This window comes from Culex quinquefasciatus, chromosome 2, assembly GCF_015732765.1.
Source record: "Culex quinquefasciatus strain JHB chromosome 2, VPISU_Cqui_1.0_pri_paternal, whole genome shotgun sequence".
NCBI lineage: Eukaryota > Metazoa > Arthropoda > Insecta > Diptera > Culicidae > Culex > Culex quinquefasciatus.
This window is the reverse complement of record NC_051862.1, coordinates 156,163,316-156,184,138: the sequence shown is the minus strand read 5'-3', so window position 1 is coordinate 156,184,138 and position 20,823 is coordinate 156,163,316. Positions and strand designations below refer to the sequence as shown.

Here is a 20,823-nt window from a genome sequence, read left to right as displayed (position 1 = left end):
ATTTGATGTTATTTGAGTAAACTGGATATTTTGCCGCATTATACTGTGACCATAAGATAAAATTTTGACAGCTGTCCATGTAAAAATGCCATATTTTTTCAGGAATCGGTAAATTAATATTACGGGCTTTTTATCGGTTTTCGGTGAAATTATACTCACAAATTAGAAGAAAGGAATGAAACTGATAGGTGGATAAATGACTAGTGTCTTAGAAGAAGATGGAAAAGGACGGAAACTAAGTCAGCGAAAGGGCCATATGAGAAAGCGTACGTGTGTGATCAAGTCTTTTAACCTTCTAATTTGGCTGTGTACAAGTACTGAGTCGCAACCTCAGTAAGTGTACACAGACAAATCATCTCTGTGTGTCATCCAAATGACTCCAGGACGGTCAGTAAATTGAGAATAAGTTTTCACCACTAATATTTTGTTGAACAAAAAAAAAAAATTTCGAAAACGTACACCCAAAACTGGTCTCGAGCCGAGAGAATAGTGGTACCATTTACGGACACAGAGAACACAGCTGAGCAATTCTCTACAAAATCGGTCTTTTTTCTTGAATTTTAATTTTTGTATTTTTTAATCCGACTGAAACTTTTTTGGTATTATTTATTGTGTGCGAATCAACAGGCGGATATGCGCCCCAATGACTAACTTTAACTAAAACTACTTAATTACTATACATTAAAATAAAAACTACATATTTCTAAAAAAAGACAAAAACCTAACCTTTAGGGCGTCACGGGACAAACCAAAGTCAAAGATAGACGAAACACGATTAAAAACTCGGAGGATACCGGAGAAGGCGCCATAAATACAGTAGTTAGTACGATGGAAGGAAGCTGAATCAAGTTAGTGTCGCGTAGGGGTCGCATGGGGGCGTGAAGGTTTATACGTTGCAGGATAGCGGGACAATCTAATCTTGAAGCTAATGAATCAGCAACCACAAGGGCTCTCGCGACATTCCTGCGAACTTCGAGGGTGTCCAGATGAATCAACAAACACCGACTCACATAACTGGGGAGACGGAAGGGATCGTTCCAGGGTAGGCGACGCAGGGCAAACCGGATGAACCTGCGTTGAACGTCCTCGATTCTCTTTACACCGTTCAGGTAGTATGGGCTCCAGACAAAGGAGCAGTATTCCAAAGTCGAGTGGACAAGCGAGCAGTACAGGGATTTCAAGAAGTAGATGTCAGTAAACCGCTTAGTCGTTCGGAAAATGAAGCCTAATTGTCTGGAAGCTTTGTCAACAATATAAGAAATATGATGTTTAAACGTCATTTCCGAGTCTAGGAAGACGCCTAGGTCCTTCACGCAACGTTCCCTCGGGACGACTTCACCGTGTAGGCGATATTCGAATGTGGTCAACCTTTTTTTGCGAGAAAAAGAGATGATACAGCATTTCTTCGGATTTAGGACCTTGCGGTTAGTACAGCACCAATTAGCAAAGGTTGTCAGGGCGGTTTGAAGAAGTAGGGCGTCTTCGATGGAGTGAATGCGGAGAAATAATTTCAGATCATCGGCGTATGACAAGCATAGGGGGAAGCGCCAGACTGCTGTCGTTGAAGTACAATAGGAATACTAACGGACCTAAGGGACCATCCATAAACCACGTGGACACTTTTTGGGAATCTGTTACCCCCTCGTGGACAATTGTCCATACAAAAAAACTTTTTTTGTATGGATCGTGGACAATTATTAATATTTTTTTATTTTTTGATATGTTTTAGAGGGCATCAAATGCCAATTTTTCCGAAATTTCCAGGTTGTGCGGTTTGAGCCTCCGCCATCCGTTTTTGGGCGGCTGTACCCCAGGTTAGGGGCGGCCCAAAACAATAGGGGTTTCGACGCCTTCTACCCGTGAGCGGCTGTTCCCAGGTTAGGGGCGGCTCCTATAGAGGCGAGTAAACCCCCCCCCCCCCCCCCTTCGAGCGTCTGTTCCCCAGGTTAGGGGCGGCTCAAGGAAACCGGTGTCCTGCTCCATCGTCGAGGTAAGCGTCTGTTCTCCAGGTTAGGGGCGGCTTACAGCAGATAGAGTTAGGACCCCCCGAGCGTCTGTTCCCCAGGTTAGGGGCGGCTCGGAACAGCGTCTGTTCCCCAGGTTAGGGGCGGCTGACTAACAGTCCCAGTGCAAGGGTGGGAATTTAAACAGTCCTGGTACGACGGTCCTCCGGCGAGACAGGGGGTTGGTGATGGCTACACGCACCCGCCGTAAAACAGTAGTGCAGAGAGCTCCAGATGCGAGCAGATCCAATCGCCGACCCGATTTTCGGGGATCCAGGGATTGGAAACTCGGGACGTGGAACTGCAGGTCTCTCAACTTCGATGGGAGCGACCGCATTCTTTCCAACGAATTGCGGGTCCGCGGTCTCGAAGTCGTGGCGCTGCAGGAGGTGTGCTGGACGGGGAAGGACCACCGGGTGTACGGTGACTACACTATGTATTGGAGCGGCGGCAATACACACGAGCTGGGGACAGCTTTTATAGTGTTGGGCGAAATGTCGAAGCGCGTGATTGGTTGGTGGCCAGTCAACGACAGAATGTGCCGGTTGAGAATCAAGGGCCGATTCTTCAACCTGAGCATCATCAACGTGCACAGCCCGCACATGGGAAGCGACGCCGATGACAAGGACGCTTTCTACGAGCTTCTTGACCGCGAGTACAGGAAGTGTCCAAAACACGACGTCAAGATTGTCATCGGCGACTTAAACGCTCAAGTCGGCCAGGAGGAGGAGTTTAGACCGGTTATTGGGAGGTTCAGCGCCCACCAGCAGACGAACGAGAACGGCCTACGACTCATCGATTTCGCTACCTCCCGAAACATGGCCATACGTAGTACCTTCTTCCAGCACACCTCCCTATACAAGTACACCTGGAGATCACCAAACGACACGGAGACGCAAATCGACCATGTTCTCATCGATGGTCGGCACTTCTCGGACATAATCGACGTCAGAACCTACCGTGGCGCGGACATCGACTCGGACCACTACCTGGTGGTGGCTAAGCTGCGCCAACGCCTGTCTGAGGTCAACAAGATCCGGTACCGTCGCCCGCAGCGGTATAATCTGGAGCGGCTCAAGGACCATGAGGTCGCTACCCAGTACGCGCGGGAACTCGAAGCTGCGTTGCCTGACGAGGGTGAGCTTGCCGAAGCCCCTCTGGAGGCCTGCTGGAGCCATATGGAAGCAGCCATCAACGCAGCGGCATCGAGCGCCATCGGGTACGTGGACCGAGTTCGACGGAACGGCTGGTTCGACGAGGAATGTCAGGCGATTTGGGACGAGAAGAAAGCAGCGCGGGACAAGTGGCTGCTGCACAACACCCGTGGGAACAAGGAGTCGTACAAACAGTTGCGAAGACAGCAAACCCATCTCTTTCGGGACAAGAAGCGCCGCCTGGAAGAGTTGGAGTGCCAGGACATGGAACAGCTGTATCGCTCCAACGAAACGCGTAAGTTCTACAAGAAACTTAGTCAATCCCGGAAAGGCTTCATGCCGCGGGCCGAAATGTGCCGGGATAAGGACGGAGGCATCTTGACGGACGAGCGTGAGGTGATCGAAAGGTGGAAGCAGCACTTCGACGAGCACCTGAACGGCCCAGAGGCGGAGTACCAGGGCGACGGGGAAACGACGTCAGCGGTATGGTGGACGGCGGGGACGAGCCAGCACCCACGATGAGGGAAGTTAAGGATGCCATCAAGAAGCTGAAGAACAACAAAGCAGCGGGTAAGGATGGTATCGGTGCTGAACTCATCAAGATGGGCCCGGACAAGCTGGCGGCCTGCCTACACCGGCTGATAGTCAAGGTCTGGGACACAGAACAGCTACCGGAGGAGTGGAAAGAGGGAGTAATATGCCCGATCTACAAGAAGGGGGACAAGTTGGAATGTGAGAACTATCGAGCCATCACTATTCTCAACGCGGCCTACAAAGTGCTGTCGCAGATCATCTTCTGTCGTCTGTCGGAGCGAGCAAAGGATTTCGTTGGGACGTACCAAGCCGGTTTTGTGGAGGAAATCGACGACGGACCAAATCTTTTTGCTACGCCAAATCCTCCAAAAGTGTCGCGAGTACCAGATCCCGACGCACCACCTATTCATCGATTTCAAAGCCGCGTACGACTCGGTCGATCGCGAAGAGCTATGGAAGATCATGTACGAGAACGGCTTTCCCGGGAAGCTGATCAGACTGGTGAAATCAACGATGGATGGTGCACGGTGCAGCGTGAAGATTTCGGGAGCGATGTCCGACCCGATCGAATCGCGCAAGGGACTGCGACAAGGCGACGGTATATCCGGCCCCTGTTTCAACATTGGGCTTGAAGGTGTCATGAGGCGAGCGGGCTTCAACATGCGGGGCACGATTATCAACCGGTCCAGCCAGTTCATCTGCTATGCCGACGACATGGACATTGTCGGCAGGACGTTCGAGGAGGTGGCTAAGCGGTACACCGAATTGAAGCGGGAAGCGGATAAGGTTGGATTGAAGGTGAATGTTGCGAAGACGAAGTATCTGCTGGCAGGAGGAACCGAGTCCCTTAGGGCTCGCATAGGACCGAGCGTGACGATCGACGGCGACGAGTTCGAGGTCGTGGAGGAGTTTGTGTACCTCGGATCATTGGTAACGTCGGACAACAACTGCAGCAGAGAAATTCGGAGGCGCATCATCACCGGTAGTCGTGCCTACTACGGACTCCACAAGACCCTACGGTCTGGTCATCTTTCCCGGCGTACAAAGTGCACCATGTACGAAACGCTGATAAGACCGGTCGTTCTCTACGGGCACGAGACGTGGACGATGCTCGAGGAGGACTTGCAAGCGCTTGAAGTTTTCGAACGGCGAGTGCTTAGGACGATCTTTGGCGGCGTGCGTGAGAACACTGTATGGAGGAGAAGGATGAACCACGAGCTGGCGCAACTCTACGGCAAGCCAAGTATTCGGAAGGTCGCCAAGGCTGGCCGGATCAGGTGGGCCGGACACGTCGCGAGAATGCCGGACGCGCTGGATGCGCGCCAACCGAACCAGACTATCAATCCGGTGAAGTTGGTGTTCAATTCGGAGCCGGTTGGAACGCGGCGGAGGGGGGCGCAACGAGCAAGGTGGTTGAACCAAGTGGAGGAAGATCTGGAAAGTGTGGGAGTTCCGCAGCGGAATTGGAGAGAAGCAGCCCAGGACCGAGTTAGATGGCAACGCATCTGGAGACAGCTCATGACCCGGAGGTTGTACGAGCAGTAAAAGTAAAAGTAAAGTAAGTAAGCGGTTTGAGCGAGTTATGAATTTTTGAATCAATACTGATTTTTTCAAAAAATCGAAAATTGGTCGCAAAAATTTTTCAACTTCATTTTTCGATGTAAAATCAAATTTGCAATCAAAAAGTACTTAAGTGAAATTTTGATTAAGTGCACCGTTTTCAAGTTAAATCCATTTTTAGGTGACTTTTTTGAAAATAGTCGCAGTTTTTCATTTTTTTAAACTAGTGCACATGTTTGCCCACCTTTGAAAAAAATATTTTTGAATAGCTGAGAAATTCTCAATATTTTGCATTTTTGAACTTTGTTGATACGACGCTTAGTTGCTGAGATATTGCCATGCAAAGGTTTAAAAACAGGAAAATTGATTTTTCTAAGTTTCACCCAAACAACACACCATTTTCTAATGTCGATATCTCAGCAACTAATGGTTCGATTTTCAATGTTAAGATATGAAACATTCGTGAAATTTTCCGATCTTTTCGAAAAAAAGGTGCAGGTGATTATGTCTCTATATGACCAATAAGACAAAGAACTTTGTACAAAACTCTGAAAAAATATTCTGTTTTTATTTATATTGTTTAATTCTTTGCAAATTTATTTAATCCTGAATAATTAATTCTAATTTAAAAATTTCAATTGTTGGCACCTCTGTAGAAATAAATTGCCAACACACGAAAATATTGACAAAAAAGTATGGTTCGGAAAATGTCCCCTTCCCATCCACAAAAAAACGGCAGCGATAGAGCTGCATCCGGAAAATCATGTACCTTAGGGTGCATTTTCATAACTCCAGAATTCATGTTCTTGAATTCATGTTACCGGTTCGATTTTGACAAGAATTATTTTTCGGTTACTTTCGCATTATTTTTGACGAAAAATCTCGCAAACATGCTTGCTTACTCAAAACTAACTGACCTACATAATTTTTTTATGAATTTATCATAAAATACTTGAAAAAACTGATGTTAAAAATTCGAGGTGAGCGGAGCGAAAATTGAATTCTTGTTCGACAACAATTCAATTCTTGTCGTAGAAGAATTCAATTCATGTCAAGCAAGAATGCGTTATAGCAAGCAAAAAATCATGCTATAATTTTTTTGACAGTTGTTTGTGTACATTTTTATTACTTTCGTTTCGCTGTGAAACAAAATATTTGGGTGACGGAAAACAGCGTCTCTTGCCCGGCCAGTTCTGGCCCACAAAAAGCCGGTTCCTTTACGTCGCGCTGGATGGCAGAGTTTCAACGGTTCAGATCTCCTTTTTTCCACTGGCCGTCAGCTAGTTCGGAAAAGCATTCATCGATGCGTTGGTACTCCTATAGGTTTGGAACTTTTTCGTTTCGTCTGCGCTGATATAAATCAGGGTTTTGACGCCGGCGGCCACTTGTACACGAATGGGATGCAAGTGTCGATTTGGGGTTCATTCTTGAAGGTGAGCAGCGTTTTGTCCGGTAGAAGATGCCGCGCAGAAGGTCGTTCCCACGAGAGAATCTTTTTCCGCCGATTTTTGGACAGATTTTCTATGTTATGGACATGGTGAACTGACGAAATTACGCTTTCTTTTTTTTTAGTTTCTCATGCAAGCCTCAAGGAGACTGCAAAGACGAAGGTAGAGTAGTACGGGGCTAAAGTACGCACGGGGCAAAGGTGCCTATTTTCCAAAAAAGTGTCCACATGGTTTGTTGATGGTCCCAACGTAATGTGTAGGAAATTCAGGTTCTAAGCAGGAGCCGATTGAGGAAAAGGTGGAGTGGCCATTAGCCGAATCCACAAGCTGATTTGAACAAAGATAGTCTCAAAGCAGATCCATGAGCATGACTCAAGAGCCATCTATAAACTACTTTTTAGGAAAGTTTAAAGCTTTCCTCCTCCTTTATGTACAATTGTTCATACAACAAAAAAAAAAACTTGTTTGTATCAAGCATTGATAATCGCCAGGGTTAGTGATTTTTTACGATTTCGCGGACAGCGTCAAATTCCACAATTTCCGCGAAATCCCGTGAAATTCAAAGATTTTCTGAAATCATTGCCAAACATTAAAAAAATAAATATTTTGTCCACAAAGGTACTAAATTTAAATTCAGCAAAAAATATGTTTGCCTAAATTATATATTTTCATTGAAAAAAATTAAATTGAATTACGATTATCTCCGACCACAAGTTGGTTCAAATAAATCAAAATCATACTCTTTTTTTGAATTTTGATACAAAAAATCATCACATCACCTTAAAATTTTACTTAAAAATCACAAAATCTCATAGAAATGGCGCGTATTTTTATTTCAGTGCCCGTCCAATTTCCTACAAGTTTGCCTTTGACCACTTTCTGATACTAAGCAACGGCTTCGAGATACAGTAATTTTTAAATTGCAAAATACAAAAATATTTAGGGTCGGGTACAAAAGTACCAGAAAAATTCCTGATTTGAGCTAGAATTGCTCCACTACAAGATGATTAGAAACCATTTTGCTGAACAAAAAAAAAATGTTTTTTTCGAAAACGTAGAAAAACAATGTTAAACATATATCACAAATATTAAGCCGTTTAATATATTTAGGATCTTATCATTCCCAGCTGAGTCTTGCGCGGAAAAACAGTCTACTGAAAAATGAATCCAGTTTATAATTTTAACAATTTAAGCGAAAAAATCAGCCCTGGTACAAAACAAAATTCTAAGCATTTGTAAAACATCACACCTAATCCGCACAGAGGTTCAACGGTATCGCTCACTTCGGTAGCAGCAGTAGCTTTTCAACCTGGGGCCCTCAGGACATAACACGAAACGCAAACAGCGCGACCAGAGCAAACAACTGCTGGACCATCGACGACCGGCAGCCCCAGTAGTCCGAGAGGGGGTGCGCTCACGATGATTATGTGGCGATGACTAGAGCTTCGATGACGGACGGGCTAAGCCCCGGCAAGATTGAATACCTTCTCCACGGCTGCCGGTAGTTTTGAATCATAAAAGGACTACAGTTGGAAAAAGAGCTCTTAATGCGGTAAGGGGAACCCTCGACAAAATGTCAGAGGGTATGATGTGGGAGTGCCGGCTCTGGTGGTAGACCCGCGGTTGACAGACTGCTCTGCGATTCGACGAGAGGTTGCTCAGCGCGCGCGTGACGATGATTACCGGTTCATTACGTCGGAAATTGCCACGCCAACTCCAACGCGCCTCGCGATATCTGCATTCGTCGTCGTTGGTGAAGAGCTCTAGCATGTGTTGTAGACGACTGCACTTTTACGTGCGTTGCTGTGACTACCTTGCTGGGGGTCTCTTCAAGAACTGTAACTACCAGGGTCGATGAATGCCACGTACACCACGGCAAGCCTTCGTACCTGGCTGCAGAGGAAAATTAACCGGTTTTGCTGTAGCGCCCCTGTCGGCGGAGAGTTGGAGCGGAAGAACAGCAACGACGACGACTACGACTACGACGATGTTGTCTGAATGTGAAGGTTGAGTACTGGTTTTGCTCATTACCTTTGGCATAATAGCTTTTGGTTTTTCTCCGGTAGCTAGTACAGAGTATTCGTTAAGTTCGATGATTCGATTGGTTCTCAGTTTCACGAAAGTGGGTGTACTTGGATACGTAAACCAAATTACGGTACCACATTGTCCTTCGTTGTACTATCAAAAACACAATGGTACATAAATCGCTGCAATTTCAAAAAACAAAGCGATTCACAAAACAAATTATATTGGGGGGGTAGTTGGTATCAATGTCTAACTTCTTCACGGACCAGTACCAACAAAGCACCAATTTGGGGGTTGTTTTTGGATTTATTACTTTCTGGCATGCGATAGCAACGGACCAACTCTTACCTGCCCCACTCAGTGTATCGACAATCGTGGCCAGCTATTGCTCAACCACCAACAATGGCGTTCCTTCGTTTGACAGTTTTATTACGGTTAAATTTAGCATAACTAAACACTCTCTGGTTCGCCCAAAGCCAGAAGAAACCTCCAAGACGCTAGCTGTGCGAACTTGCGTTGTGGACAATGCACAATCACTTCCCACGGGCTTGAACTTGATACTGAATTTCGAGCTGAGCCGCGGATCCGCAGAGGGGGCCAACTTTCTCTGCCGGTGTTCATCAGGTGCAGAAAAGCTTGCAAGCCGGATAATTATGCGCCCAGGAAGATACGAACTAATTCAATTGTGTTCTTCTCGGGCGAAGACGGCACACCGTCGCCGTCAGATCTGGGTTCAGTAGATATCAGAACCACTGTTTTATAAAAGGATGCATTTGACTTTGTTCGTTGTGTATCTTTGCGATAAGCCCCAAACTCAACAAGGGGTGGCATACATGCATGCAATTATGTGGCCTGACTAGTTGTAAGCTTGTTTGCATGAGGTTGATACTGTTAGCTTAATTTCTCTGGAATTTAACGAAATCTTCATGCAAAAAAAATCCGTTTGAAGGAAGCTCATCTTCCAATGAATCTTCTTGATTGATTAAAAGGATTACAAAGTGGAATTCTACGGAACAGCTCACCTCTTCCTTGTACACTCTCAGCTCTCAACAATGTACAGCATTTCGCGGAACACGGATGGTAAAAGCTTCCTGGGACTGGGCTCAGATTAGATTACGCTGCAACCCGTGCTAGTAGTAAATATTATTGTTCGATTATTGCTGGATGTCATCCAACGGATAAGGAACGTATCAACAATTTGATGCAATTCTGTACCAGACAATAATTTGAGCTAAATAAAACAGTTGTTGGACTCATAAAGACTCATGGGCAATTGGGGTGGTTCACGTTTAGGATGTTTCAGAGAATCTTACTTTTCAGGAACATAATTGGGATCGCTAAAAAATCTCAGAATCCTTTTTCTTTAAACTCGAGAAATCTTCATTTTAATATGTCTATTTTTTTTAAATTCGGGACCACCACAACGAAATATATATGACCAAAAATCGTTATTTGACATATTATGCTAATCTAAGAACAGATTAATCAGCTGGTCGATATACCAATCAGATGATCAAATGAAAAGTTTTGAAATGAAGGAACTATACTGCCCATGATCCTGCCTAGTTTTTACGGACTCAACATATTTTTCCTAAAAAGAACAACTTTATAACCATTCTTTTGAATTGTCGCGTTATTAAATTGGTTCAGCCGTTCCGCAAAAAATGATTTTTTGAAAAATGATAAAAAAATAAATAAAATACGGGTCTTATTATTTTGGCCAAGGAACTCCCGTGTCAAATTTGAGCCAAATGGGAGCACTTTTGATTTGAATACTTCCTGTTTGACGTGGAATTTCTGTCCATAAAAATTTGGGGCTTTTCTTCTATGAAAACATTCGAAAATCTGTAGCTCGGGAAGGGATTTTCTGATCGATTTGGTATCTTCGGCAAAATTGTAGGTTATGATTTAGACTACTAAGAAAAAAAAGCTACACTTAAAAAAATAAATTTACATTTTGAATATGTTCTAGAAGACAAAAAGTTGTGTTACAACCAAGTTATGATTTTTAGAAAAATCGCAAATGCAGAAACAAAATAAAGAAAAAAAAAAACATTTTTAAGCAGGTATTATACTATGACAAAAAAACTTGTACTTTTCGTGTTTGAAGGTTTGCCAAACACGCAAACTTGTTTGCGGCAAACTCGCAAACAAGGAAAAATGTATGCTAGCTGACGTTTATGCTAACAAATGTTTGTCTACTAAAATTTCGAGTTTGTTTGTTTGTCGTAGTCTAATACCTCCTTCAGTGTAACATTTAATTCTAAACCAAACCGTACCGTTTTTGAGTAATACCCAATTTTATGATTTTATTTTGTATAAAAACTAACCACGAGGGGGGAAGGGGAGTCTGAGATTTAAAAAAAATTGTCCACGTTGTTTATGAATGGTCTCTAATAGAAATGGGCCGATTTTACCTGATGAAAGATGAACAATGTGTAATTTTCAATACATATCATAAACATATCTTCAAAAATTAACCCAATCATTAAATATAGACTAAAAACGTTGCTTAATCCACCTTTAGGTCGCAAAGTAGAACCGAACAAAGTTTTCATTTAATTATGTGGGATCCGGCTTCTAAAAAGTGTATAAATAGCACTTTAGTGCAAATAACTTTTGATAGGATTATCAGATCTTCAATGTTTTGGGCTCGTTGGAAAGATCTTTTAAGTACCCTTCTAAAAATGTATAGCAAGGCGGATTTTCTTACTAAAGCCACCCTTTTTACAATCTTCCGGACTTTATTTAAAATCGTTTTTTAGCATAACTTTTAAAGTACTTTTCATTATATTAAATAGGGTATTATGGGACCCCAAGACGGATCGAATGAGACCGAAACGGTCCAAATCGGTTCAGCCAATCCGGAGGTTATCGTGTGCATATTTTTCGGTGCACGGACTTACAGACATACATACGCACAGACATTTGTTCAGAATTTGATTCTGAGTCGATAGGTATACGTGAAGATGGGTCTACGAGGTCGAACAAAGAAGTTCATTTTTCGAGTGATCCTTTCCTCAATGAGGTGAAGAAGGCAAAACACAGCTTTTTGACTGTTCATATAATATGCTCGATCTTCTATTTTATTGCAAAAACCAAATGCATTCCCAAATCATGTCCGATAAGATACCCTCATCAATATAACCCATCAAAACGTCTAGATACTCCTCCCATGTTCCGCTGCTCAACTTATCATAACAAGATAATGACCGAGACCGATTGGACGGCCTCAAGAAGCTTATCATTAGTGTGAAGTACACTTACCGGTCACGATGATGTTTTTTGTGTGCTGGTCTTGCTTCTAGTGCAACTTCCGGACCAACAATCACGGTCGAAAAATGGAGTGACGGGGTTTCACTTCACCTGCAGCGCAGCACTACGATAACCAGCACCACGCGAGAACGGGGATTTCACTTTATCCAATTTTCCTCTTCCCCCCCAATTAGCACTTTTTTCTGCTGCTCTCTGTGGTGAAGAGTTTCTACACCCGCTTATTTTTGGTGGCGGCCTCCAAACGAAACGCAATTTCACTTCCAATCTTTTGCGCGCCCTTGTTTCGTGCGGCCGGAGAGTATTTTTATTTATTTTTTTTAAACACAATTTTTCCTCTCGTTCAACGTTGCCGAGAGTCTTCTCCGGCCGGTTGAGTGTTGGTGTTCGGTGTGAAAAATAAATAAATAAAAATTATCATCTGGGGCTCCAGCCGGGGCCGTGTCAGGCCGTTTTGAGCATCATCATCGCCGTCGTTTTCGTGGGGAGCCACGAGAAGAGCAGCAGCATCTCTCGGCGATCGGGCGAAAAGGGGGAGCCGCGTTTTGATGTTTTATTTTTTTCCTCACATTTACCGTATATATTCCCAAAAATAGCTCTCTCTTTTTTTCTGAGTGTGTTCACTTTCTTCCGTGGTGTGTACACGTATACAATCCGATGCTGGACCGGAATTCCACTTTGGACAATCTCAAACTACTCAAACCTTTTGTAAACTTCAACTTGATTCTTGGCTAAGCAGGCTTTGAACTGTAACTTGAACGACAGTCGTTCCGGCAAAAACTACCCAACTTCCCCCAACGCAACCTTGTCTTCTTCCGTAATTCCAGATTCCAGTCACTGCTGCTGCTGACACCACAAAAATTTCTATCCCTTCACTTTTCCACTGTTCCGCAGAATTCCACCGTAACAAACCTCTTTCAGCGCAACACTTCCGCGATTGTTCCGACGAGGGACCCACAAGACTGGAACAATCCGTCGCAACAACCGCACACACTTGTTCCAGATAGCCCGTCTTCAGGAAAACTGTTCAACCCACGGCCACCGCGATATCCGGACCCGTCCGCTTGCTTACACGTCCGTTCTGTTTATGTGAGTGGATTTGCTGACTCCTACTCGACTGCGGCGGCGGTGAATGCTGGCAGTTGCGTGTTGACGTCGTCGCGTCGATGTGTCAAAGCGGACTGACAGCATGCTGACAGTACTGGCGTAAGGTGGTTTAGTTGGTGAGGTGAGCGTGGTTTGTTGTTGAGATTGCGTGCGTTTTTAAAATTTTGTACTTGGTTTTTAATGGAATAAATAATTTTTGAAGACCTCAATTCGTCTCTCTGTCTTACCTTTAAAAAAAAATTAAATATATTGATTGAGTAATAACCCGGAATAGACTATTCCTTACAAAAGCGTGTACTTGATTTTGACAGCGAATGAAAATATACACGTGTTTATGTTTACACTGTGGACAGTTGAGAGTGAACGTTTGGCATAGAGCTATCTAAGCCCGATCTCACGCACACTAGCTTACCATTTGTTTTGCTGGCGGGTACAAATTTTAACCTAAAAATCCTTCGTGTACGTACACGCAATACATGCGCACGTAGATAACTCTATGGAAGTGTGATTGAATTGTGCTGAACCCGGTTGGCGGACTCCGGAACAGGACACGACATGAGTCAGTGTGTGGTTGGGAGGTTAACGATCGGCAGCGATGGGTGCCACCATTGTTCCTGCAGAGTACCTACACGTTTGTGGGAAATGGTGGGTCGGAGGGCCAAAGCTCTTGCGAGTCTTGGGACGCTTCAAGTTCAACATCAACAGTGAAATTGATTGCGGGAGGTGTTCTCGCTTATGTTGTCTGGCCGAGAGTAAGCAAAAATGACCCAGCAAATGCTGTCGTGTCTAGTGATGTTTCCGGGTCAACTGGTACAGGTTCCGACGAAGAAAGACAAATGTAGTTCCGACAATCGCTCTCTAGAAACTCGCAAACGTGACTGCGTGTGGACAGAGGAAGATGAATTTGATCAAGCCAATTCGACACGTGTCGGATGAATCAATTGAATCGATGCCATTTAATAGAGTTATCTACGTGCGCATGTATTGCGTGTAAGTACACGAAAAAGATTGAGGTTAAATTTTGTACCAGCCTCTATACAGTAGATAAAACTGAAACATCCGATTGGCAATGGCTGTGTTTTGTTCCTGAGCCACGTTATTAAGAATCGGATGATTATGAATGGGTGATCGAGGACCCGTTGTTTGAAGAGACCCACTACAACAATGTAGCTTAAGCGGAAGAGATGGATTGGACTTACAACAGCATGATTTAGACTAAACAACTGGATGAGCTGGATCAAGGTACAGCAATCGATAGTGCCTTGAGGGTATTTTTATTGGAAAATGTTTATTTTTCGATTAAAATGCATTTCATTTCAGGGAACTTGTACAAACACCAAGTCGTGATCATATCACACGTCTTGACGTTTGCGTTCAAACTGATTCTGACCTGGACAACAAGGGTAAGACAAGTAAAAAAGGAACGAAGCTACCATACGGGGTCCTGCAGAGATGCTGCCAACATCAAGCTTGATATTGTTGAAAGATCACAGTAACTGATCTTGAAGCAAGTGATGACCCGTGTAATTGCATCGCCGACAGCAGTGTTATTCTCCGAGAACGTGCAATCTGCCAAATGTGAGTCCCTTGGAGAAGGAGACGCTGTTCGTGCACCAGTCTATCATTGCTGACCGGTTCTATCAGGTGGTCAACCTCTTTATGAAATTGCTTTTAACTGGCAGAGAAACTCTTGAAAAGCAAATGCTTGAATTATGGGGACAATGCACCGACTATTGGGGACTGCTTCGAGGTCCCTATTAAGTCGTCAAGAAGCGAAAAGATGACTTCGAATCATCACAAAACGATCAAAATGTTGGGTGATGTTGCGCCAAATGGAGTTTATTCTTTAATTTCCGAAGTTGGAAGCCGAAGCTGAAGGACGTACATCGGACCAAAAAAGATGGATGGGGATGTGTCATATCCTTGGTCCGATACAGGATGGTGATTTCGTTTTCGCTGATTGTGGCTTCCTAATCGAGGATTTTCTCAAACAAAAGCTCAAATGTTTGAACACTGCTTCCTTAGGCTATTTTAAATTTAGAAGATGCATCCCTGCAGTTGGTACAGACAAACAAGTACTAGTCCAAGCCTGCTTCGGTAAAGTCGCACGTCTGTAGTTGGACTCATGATTCAAAGGTTGTCAGTTCGAGTCCCCACCAAGAATCTTGCAGTGGAGGGACAGGGTTTCGGATAAGATCAAAACAATTTTTCTAATTTTTAAACTTTCCTTGTATTTATCGTGGTGTGTGAATGTGTAGGCAACATTTGAATAAAATTCATTGCATTTTTTTTCAACACTTGCATTGCTCACTACTTTAGCTATACCGGGTTCACAGGATTGCACTCTTCCTTTTTTTTAGTTCCTTCTCACTTTCACTGCCCTTTTACAAACATTTTTTCCTATGCATTTGCCGTCTAATCTTGCGTTCCATGTTTGGGATATCGGTTAAGTGGTTTTGCGTTTTTCTGCTATTTTACTGTAAGTTTAGTTTGAAACGTAGATTTTTCTAACACTGGAATTGATTTAATTTATTTTCGAACTGCTGAATTTTTGAGTTTTTTGAATTTCATTACGTCTTTTTTTGTTGCTCTCCTAAAATTAGGCACTATTCGTACTGCTCGCTGCTGAAACACAACCGAAAGCGTTTTTGATTATTACAAATAGCTATTTGATTTGGGTAAGTTACGGTTTTTCAAAATATCGCTCAAAGTCATCTTTTGGCTCTAGTCAGGAAATAAATGTCTGCTTGCTTGCTTGCTGTGAGGCTCGGAGGCTAGCAGTTTGTCTAACTATTTTTACCATCTTGTTCTTTTCTACAATATAGTTAACGATAACTTTGCAATCTTCAATATCTTTTGCTCTGGTGTGTGAAGAGTTCGGAGCTAGCCGACACATCTGATTATGGACGAATCTGGTTTGCACTCTATCGAAATGTTTAAAGCGATGCGATTAGAACTGTTGTGTGGCAATCAAATAGCGTGTTTTAAATTGAGCTTTCTGCACTTTTGAAAGGTGCCTCTACACAGCTTTGTAGTATTTTTTTTTTGTGTGGTGAAACACAATAGACTGAAAATTAGACCCCGAAGTTTTGAGAGAACCTTGAACCTGGATTAAAAGTGCTATAAAATATTGGTTATTATAACATGCAGTCATTTTAAAATCATTAAAGTTTCGTTTTTCTTCTCTAAGTTTTTTTTTGGTAGAATGCGGAATAAATATTAAAAAAGGAACTTATTAAAATACCGTACAGAAACAAAGCAACGCATCTCGGACAAGCATTTAATTGAAAGAATAAGGATAATACTCATATTAACATGTTTATTTTATGCCTTCTAATTGTGTTGTGTTCAATTGCGTGTGTATCAGCCGTCTAACTTGTTGCTCTTTCAGTAATTTTTTGTTTGTTTGCTTGAAAACATTTAAATCTTATCTAATCTTCATAACTTGTGTTTCAATTGTGTATCTTCTTCTTCTTTATCATATTTCCTGTAAGCCTTTCACTTGTAAGCTCGCGCCTTGTCAATGTTGCATTTTTCCGCGTCCGAAAAGCCGAGAATGCTCTCGATCGCGTTCAGGTGGCCCTGCGAGTTTTCCTTGTCCGTGAGGAAGTAGTAGATGGCGCTTTTCAGGAACTGCAGCGTAACCTCCGGGTCGACCTTGTTCTTCGTCTGCTGGGCGTCGATCAGCCGCTTGTACATGGTCTGTGAAAAAAAATGTGTCAACAGTCATAAGATATCAAAGCTTAAAGCAGTTAATTTGGTGCATTTTCACGATGCAAAGCGACAGAGGTGTGTGCAGGTAGAAGTTCAAACATAGGGTGCTTCAAGTAAGGAGAGATTAGAAGAGAAACGCTGCGTAGAGGTTTAGAGCAGAAATCAACAGGAAACGATCGGAAAAGGACTGTAACATTGCTGAAACGTCCTTGAAAATCATTCGAATAAAACAAATAAGTTGCGGCATGCACGCTAGAACAAAAATAAAGCCACTTCAGAAATAAAAAATCTCCGGCTAAGCCAATTTCACTAATCTAGAGTAACGAAAATTCTGCGTTTTGATTCTTTATCAGAGTTAAAAGAGAGTGTTACAGATGTTCTGCTACAAACCTTCCGGGCGCCCAAAAGCCACAGCGAGATCGCTTCTTTGGCGCTCAGTAAAACGTGCGAGCTTCCACTTTCTTGCTGATAGTTTGCATCCTGTAAGGAGGGAGGGAAGGAAGGGGTAGAAGGAAGTAAAAACCGGAATACAGGGGGTGGGTGGTGGTGGTGGGGAAGAAGGACGAGAAGTTAGAATAAATTTGGTCAGAGTTAGATTAATGATTTTGTACTGATGTTTTTTTTTGTTTTCGCTTCGTTGTTTGATCTAGTGAATTTGGAGGTGAATTTAGAGTGATGGAAAGGAAAGGTGCAGAACAGGTGAAGGATAGATCTTTGAGGAAGTTGTAAGAGAGATTTTTAAAACTGAAATTTTGGTTTATTGTTTAATTTAGGCCATTCTCTTTGTGAAATAAACTAAACAATTTTGTTTAGCATTTAAAGTTACTTTTCAATAAAACGTATGTTTATTGATGACTAAGCGCTTCGTTCGCCTTCACTGCGTCAACCTGACTCCGATATTATTCACACACGAACGAATAAACGCAACAAGAAGTTACTCACACAGTAATTACAATTCATTCTTAGACATTCTACAGAATTTTCGATCACCTTTCCCAAGACTGCATTCAAATGATTGCTGTCACCACGCAGTGGCATTAATTCAGAAGCAAGTAGGAGAGAGAGAGGTGACCTAAACAGTTTGTAGAATACATCAAAATAAATCGAACGTTTTTTGGATTAAACTACACATTTTTTTCTGAAAATGTTGCAGGAAACCTCTAAGAGACTTTTTTTTCTTTGCAAGTAAAATTAGAGGTGGGCAAAAATCGAGCGAACCGGTTCACTAAAAAGAGCGAAATCTAGATGGCTCACAAAAAAAGAACATCGGTTCTTTTTTAAAAAAAAAACTTCATCATCCCGGTACGAGAATCGAACTCACGACCTCTGGATTGGAAATCCAGCACGCCGTTAGTCGAAACCCATCCCCTACCGGTCAGTATTCCCAGTGAGCAGATTTACTCTTTGAAGGGATCTGACTTTGCCGAGCCAGACAGGAATCGAACCCATCACCTTCCGCTTACAAGGCGAAACCCATAACCTCACGGCTACGGAAGCTCGGCGTATTTTGAATGAACCGTTCCAAGATGGAATGCTTTTTGAACTTGTTTTCATTTGAGAAATGAAAATGTAATTTCAAATATTTGAATGCTTATGAAATAATGCCAAATTATTCAAAATTGTCCCAAGGTATACTTTTTCAAGTACTTTAGGATAAAAAACGGAAACTAGGCAATTGAAAGTCTCTAAATAGCAATCATGCCAATATTTGAACATATATGTTTTCTCACCCATATTTTCAGTTTTCTAGTTTTCTTTGAAATCACTCTAAAAGAGAATGATTTTCTAAACAATTTAAATATCTTCTCATTACACATTTGTTCATAATAGTAGTTGATGCAACAAGTTGCAAAAATCAGATTTTTCAGCACCAGTCGTACACTAGTTGGATAAATACGAAAAGTGCTGAAAAAATCAAGTTTTGCAACGAGTTCCATACAACATTTTTTTTTGAAATTCCGAAAAACACCTTTTGAATGTATTTGTAAGTCTAATATCTATGTATTTAGTCAATTTCACCGTTTAAATCAACACGATGTTGTAAAGTATTACTTTTCGAAACAAGTGCTAAAAAGTTAAACTTTTCAGCATCCATTTTAGTGCTGAAAAGTAGAACTTTTCAGCATTTGTTTTGAAATGTGTTGCTATTCGCTTCTGTTATTATTAGTAGAGAAAAGTAGGCTGTTTCGTCATTCGCGAATGATAGGGAAAGTAGGAAGTTTTAAGACGGAATCGCAAAAAGATACATCAATTCTCCAACACAAGTTTGAGTATTTAAATATGCTTGGCAAAAAGCCCTTTTACGACCAAATTTATAGAAAGCATCTGAGCAAACCTTCAAAAATCAGTTTTTTGAAGTGGCAATTCAGGGTTAAGTTTTAGAGAAAACTGATTTCGGGGCACTTTTAGAGCTCTAAAAAACATTTTTATTATTTGACCAGTAAATTTGAACTTAAAGATCAAAAGCTACAGTCATTTTAAGGCAAAAAAATGCATTTTTCAACATAAATATGTTGAAAAGGCGCAGGCCAAATTTTAATCGCCAGGTTGCATTCGAAAGAGGAGATCCAGCACTACAAACGCTGAAAAAATCTCAGAGGTGTTTTTCTCTAAACTCGAGATATCTTCATTTAAAAAAGTCTAATTTTCAAGGGGAACCCATATGGGACCACCCTAACGAAATTCGAAAAATTTTCAAATATATGTTTTTCTATGTAATTTTGCCCGCTGATTCTGAATCAGCCCTCAGGTTTGAGCAAAAGTGTAAAAAAAATGAATTTTGGTCTTTTTTAGGTGTATACGATAATTTTGCATTGAAACCCAACATATGACTAAAAATCATTTTTTTGACACTTTGACTCAATTCTGAGGGCTGATTCAGAATCAGCGGGCAAACTTACATAGAAAAACATATATTTGGATAATTTTCGAATTTCGTTAGGGTGGTTCCATATGCGTTTCCCTTGAAAATTAGACTTTTTAAAATGAAGATATTTCGCATTTAGAGAAAAACACCTCTGAGATTTTTTCAGCGTTTGTAGTGTTTTATCTCCTCTTTCGAATGCAATCTGGCGTTTAAAATTTGGCCTGCGCCTTTTCCTCTTTCAAATTCAACCTGGTACTTGAAATTTGGCTTGCGTCTTTTCGAGATAATTAAGTTTTAAAAATGCATGTTTTTTGCCTTAAAATGGCTTTTGATCCTTAAGTCCAAATTGACTTGTCAAATAATATAAATGTTTTTTTTAGTGCTTTAAAAGTGCCCCGAACATTACTTTTCTCTAAAACTTAACCATAATTGCCACGTTCAAAAACTAATTTTTAAAGGTTTGATCAGATGCTTTCTATAAATTTGTTCGTAGAAGGCGTAGATTACGAGATAAAATTTTGGTGTCTTTGACAAAGTTGCTTGGATTGGCAAGTCCAACAACTTTTTAGAAGACAAAAAAAAATCCCAAAATTATACCTGATAAGTTAGATTTTCATCACCCAAAACGTGACCCACCCTAATTTTTAAACCAAACCAAAAGTTACCCCTTTCCATTTGTAACAACTCTTCTGAAGACACACAGAAAAAAATATGTAAATTTACACAGCACGTAATTACTGTTTCTTATGTAAACTCACTCAATGTAATGTTGAAATATGATGTAAAGTGTAAAAAGTCATGGAAATGACTCCAATGTAAATCTAAATCTAATGTAAATCATGAATCCAATGGAAACGTTTAGCATGGAAACTCAAATCTGATGAATTTCTACCCGTGTTCGGCTTCCTGTAAATTCCTATTTAATGTAAATCATATATCCAATGTATTTCTGCCAAACGTTGACTTCAAAACTACCCGAACTAAAAATAGAAATATTTGGTTCTCTTTCTATCGCTCTCATACTTCGCTGGCCCACTGCCTGAGCCTCGGCAGCGGGTAGCAGCAGTAACACCGAACATTCTACCCGTCGTCCGTACGATTCCAGTCCAGCGTTATTCCACTTGGCCGTCGACGAGAAA

General features: G+C 42.0%; 1 protein-coding gene across 4 annotated transcripts in view; it reads right to left on the bottom strand.

Annotated features, from left to right (window-relative positions):
- Positions 1-15,315: 15,315 nt before the first annotated feature.
- Positions 15,316-20,823, bottom strand: part of LOC6040130 — a 66,050-nt gene continuing 60,542 nt past the window's right edge. For 3 of the 4 annotated variants that reach the window (XM_038253106.1, XM_038253105.1, XM_038253108.1), the window contains exons 5-6: positions 17,209-17,298; positions 15,316-16,806 (exon numbers count right to left, since the gene is read on the bottom strand). In XM_038253106.1, coding sequence (XP_038109034.1) covers positions 16,603-16,806; positions 17,209-17,298 — 294 coding nt within the window. In that variant the 3' untranslated portion in view covers positions 15,316-16,602. The remainder of the gene's footprint in view (positions 16,807-17,208; positions 17,299-20,823) is intronic. The other variant, XM_038253107.1, reaches the window with a different exon arrangement.